Below are 4,643 nucleotides of genomic sequence, written 5' to 3'. Positions count from 1 at the left end.
GGTCAGAGTGACTGAAGTGCCCTCTTTGATTTCACCAGAGGGACGCACTGAGACAGAGGGAGGCTTTGGAGCATCTGCAGGAGAAAACAAAGGGATTCAATATCGTATAATTTCCTTCAAAGTTTGAATTATTGATCAGATAATGATGAAATCTCAGCCACATCATTTAGTTGATTAGCAAACAACATTGTTTACCCCAGCATCTTAAATAGAATACTATAGACAATGTGAATCAAAATGAATATCATGATTTGAAAATCTCAAACACTGACACTCGTGACGCCCTGTTTTACTCACATTTCACATCAACAGAAATGTTTGCAGGTGTTGATGTTCCCAGCCTGTTCTCAGCTGTACAGTAATACTCTCCAGAGTCAGCAGGCTGAATGGAGCTGAAGGAGAGCTGCGAATCTGTACTGACAGGTGTTTGATTGTTCATCTTGTACCAGACATACGTAGCTGCTGTGTTAGCATCACTGCTACAGGTCAGAGTCACTGAAGTGCCCTCCTTGATTTCACCAGAAGGACTCACTGACACAGAGGGAGGCTTTGGAGCATCTGGAGGTGAAAACACAGAGAGGTAACTGCAGTTTGAATTTCTGACCAAATCAACTGTGTAAGTTTACAATGAGAGGAGTGAAGAGTTCTGGATGGTGTTAGCAGGATCACATGACAGTTCCTGCTCTTAGCCAGGTCAGCTAGCTGCCAGCTGCTTGGACTCCCCCCTTCTTCTCTGGGCATATCTATTTTCCACTATGAACACTCAATTTCAGAGTGTCATTGAAAGATGGCACTTCCTTCACAAATGTTTGACTTAGATAATCACCTATAAAAGTACCTAAATGCTTGCTCAAAGATAGTCTTGTATTATTGTGATTTTCTTAGTGCTTTTGTAGGGTCTTTAACTTTTGCAGTGTAAAATGCCTTAATGGTCAAACTGACTGCAATCACCAAAACTATTTCCAGCAAATAGTTCTTCATTCATGCATTTCAATCTTATCAAATAAAGAGATCAAATTAAAAATTAAATTAAATAACTGAAAGAAATTTCAGTCTTCCTCAAAGATCCAAAACCAGATGTGGAGGTTATGTCTGCCACTATTACAACAACATTCTTCAGTTTTGTTTGCTGGGTTGTTACTTGTTCAGACTTTTGTTTATACTATGAACATCTCTTATATTTTTCTGTTAGGCTACAACTGTTAGATTTATGCTTCATATTTCTTTAAACTCTGATATTTGTCCGAAGGTCTTGAGCCGCCCATCACTTATCTGAATTTTGCATAAGAGAGGACAGACTTTCACCTACTGCATGTTTCTAAAGTGCTCTCCAGGTTTTATGAAGGTGTTTCAATGTTGTTCTTTGGACATTGGTTGTTTTTTTTAATCATCTTCAGTCCGGTCCTAGTATCTGAAGGGGAATGTTTTTTCAAGCTGTGTTTTGACCTTGCAACCGTGGAAATTAAAGTCTGTTAGTGCCAGTGCTTTGGGTCCCTCTCCCACAGCAGCATTTCACTGACCTTGTTAATCACTCAAAGTGTTTAGAACAGAGCCAGACATATTTCTGGCATATTTCTTTAGACCAGAATACACACGCACATGGATGTTGTTGAGCAATCAGAGTGTTTCTGTCTGCGCATTAATTGCTGGATATTCCAGGATCCAGCAATTTAATGCTTTCATGTTTAGAAACTTAAGTCAGCAATAACCATCGAGTGCAAGTATCACTTTCTGTCTTCTACCTTGCTTTTCTTGGTGTATGTTATGGCCCTAGCAGGGCCTCCTGACACGGTTGATCTGATATCCTCGTGTTGGTGTTGTTCCCAGATCATCATACTAAATGTTGTTCCAGGATCAACATTGCAAGTGACCAATCAGAATATTGTGACGTCATACTTTTGCGACTTCGGGTAAAACCGGCGTAAAACAAAAAACTGTACTTAAGCTGCGAGAAACCGCCTCTGTCTGCCGATCAACGGACCCTGACCCTAACCCTAACCCTAACCGTAACCCTTTAATAAACAGTAAGCAGAATTGATATTGTCCTTGCAACATTGGAATTTCATAAATGCACGAATGGCTTGGCGCGCAAAAGAATAACGTCACAACAATGTGATTGGTCACTTGCAATGTTGAACCTGGAACAACATTTTCATGATGGTCTGGGAACAACACCAACACGAGGATATCAGATGATCCTCCTGAAACTGTCCTTGTGTGGGTGTGGTGGTGTTCTCTCTCCGCCTCCTCCTCTCTTGCTCCACCCCTCTGTCTCTCTCTCACTCTTCTCTCTCCCCAGGACACAGCTCTTGTTCATTGGCCTCGTTTACCACTTGGGCCCAGTCAGCAATCACTTTTCTGAGGTTATATAAGCTGGAGATGAACTGTATGTGTGGTGGTTTTTCCCCTGTGGCTCTACACCAGTTCTCTAGGTGTTGGAAAGGGTCCTTTATGTGTCTGTCATGCCTGTGTTGAGGAGTTAAGTTGAGTGAGTAGACAGGCTTGTGGGCCCCAGAAGTGTCTCCTTTATTTGTTAGGTGGTTTTTTCCTTTGTTGCTGCAACTGCTTCCTTTGTTTCTTTGCATTATTGATAAAACGGTGTTGCTGGCTCTTTTGGTCAAGATTATTTGTAATAAAGCTATATTATATATTGACTGTCTGGTTTCCTTTTCATTCCATTCTGGACCCACTTGTTACCGATCCCCACACTCACATCCCTAGACCTCTTAGTGGTGACGTAACAGTGTACACAGCCTCTATTTGCTGCAAGCAAATATCTATATATGAGTATTCAATTGAAATGTTCAATATTAAGATTCTTTCAGAATTAGAGTCCCTGAACAATTTAAAAGATAAGAAGTTTAAGTGTAACAAGCCTGTAAATGAATGTTCCCCCACACAATAAGAAATATACATGATTATAAACTTCAGGGAGCCTAGATTACCCTTTATTTATCAACAGTTATTGAATCACTGGCTCAAAGTCAGGCTCTGAACTAAGTGACCTGTGACGAATGTTGAAAGTCTTTGTGAAAATCGTGTGACTTACATTTCACATCAATAGTGATGGATTTAAGTTTTGACCCCAGCTTGTTCACAGCTCTACAGTAATACTCTTCAGAGTCAGAGGACTGGATGGAGCTGAAGATGAGCTGTGGGTTTTTGCTGAGTGGTTGGCTGTTCCTCTTGTACCAGACATATGTAGCTGCTGGGTTAGCATCACTGCTACAGGTCAGAGTCACTGCAGTGCCCTCTGTGATTTCACCAGAAGGACTCACTGACACAGAGGGAGGCTTTGGATCATCTGGAGGAAACACAGGGAGACAAAAGCATGTTATTAGTTCCTTCAAAGGTTGAATTATTAAACAGATCAAACAACTCAACGAATCTAATGCTACAGGAGCTTCTCAGTGATGAGATTTGGATGGTGTTATCAGAGAGATGTTCTCAGTCCCATTGTAACTTTATGATCTGAATAAATGGCAAAATGTTCTAAACAAAACAAGGCTAAAAAAGCTGTTTTACTCACATTTCACATCAACAGAAATGTTTGCAGGTGTTGATGTTCCCAGCCTGTTCTCAGCTGTACAGTAATACTGTCCAGAGTCAGCAGGCTGGATGGACTTGAAGGAGAGCTGTGAATCTGTACTGACAGGTGTTTGATTGTTCATCTTGTACCAGACATATGCAGCTGCTGGGTTAGCATCACTGCTACAGGTCAGAGTCACTGAAACGTTCTCCTTGATTTCACCAGAAGGACTCACTGACACAGAGGGAGGCTTTGGAGCATCTGGAAGAGAGAACTCAGGGAAATAACTGTAGTTTGAATTTCTGATCAAATCAACTAACTGTGTAAGTGTACAATGACAGGAGTGAAGGGTTCTGGATGTTGTTAGCAGGAATGTCGTCATCCTCAGACATACTGTGACTGAATGAGTGGATCAAATTACAGTTCATTTCTGGGAACATGAAGGCCAGTTCAAACTTTCCACCATCACTGTGTCAGTAAAGGAAAGATTTGCAGATTGTCTAGAAACCACAGACAGATGTGTTTTACAGAAGCTTCGATAATTTTACTTCTAATTGGAAAAAACAATATGCTTAACAGCATGTGTGGCTTTGTGACATATTTCTCTTTTAGTTTGCATTTCTAGGCATACATCAGGGTTTGGTTTGATTATGTAAACAACAAATGAGAAGAACAAAAATACACAAACTAAATAAAGACTGCTTCATACTGGAGATCTTCTGGACCAGCTACTGTAGTTAAAAACACTGAAATCAGTTTTATGTAGTAAAGTTCAGGTCTTCAAGTATGTGTTGTGAGTAAAACAGAGAGAGAGCACTGTGGTATGAAACTGTTCCAGCCGCCAGGGGACACCATGTTTCATCTTTGACAGATGCAGTTTTCTGGCATTCAGTACAGATCATCTACAGATGGAGAACAGATGATCATATATGTTTTTAAACTTGATAGATCCTAGACTTTCCCTTCATTTTTAGCAGCTGTTGAATCACCAGTCACAGCCGCACTCTGCTCTATCTGACCTGTGCTAAATGTAACAGCAGCTGACTGTAAACATGAAGCAGACAGACCAGAAGAAAAATGATATTATAGACAAGCATGTAGAAACATTTACAGA

At 40.6% G+C, this 4,643-nt stretch overlaps 1 protein-coding gene across 1 annotated transcript in view; it reads right to left on the bottom strand.

Annotated features, from left to right (window-relative positions):
- The window catches only part of LOC102201821 (B-cell receptor CD22-like), a 30,358-nt gene extending 26,546 nt beyond the window's left edge, over positions 1–3,812 (bottom strand). Inside the window, exons 1-2 of the mRNA XM_013907999.1 lie at positions 3,530–3,812; positions 3,173–3,304 (exon numbers count right to left, since the gene is read on the bottom strand). Of these exons, the coding sequence (XP_013763453.1) occupies positions 3,173–3,304; positions 3,530–3,671 (274 nt within the window). The 5' untranslated portion in view covers positions 3,672–3,812. The remainder of the gene's footprint in view (positions 1–3,172; positions 3,305–3,529) is intronic.
- Positions 3,813–4,643: the final 831 nt, after the last annotated feature.

The sequence above is a fragment of the Pundamilia nyererei genome, unplaced genomic scaffold (assembly GCF_000239375.1).
Source record: "Pundamilia nyererei isolate P.nyererei 1_Seehausen unplaced genomic scaffold, PunNye1.0 scaffold00748, whole genome shotgun sequence".
Classification (NCBI taxonomy): Eukaryota; Metazoa; Chordata; class Actinopteri; order Cichliformes; family Cichlidae; genus Pundamilia; species Pundamilia nyererei.
This window is presented reverse-complemented; position numbering and strand designations above follow the sequence as displayed.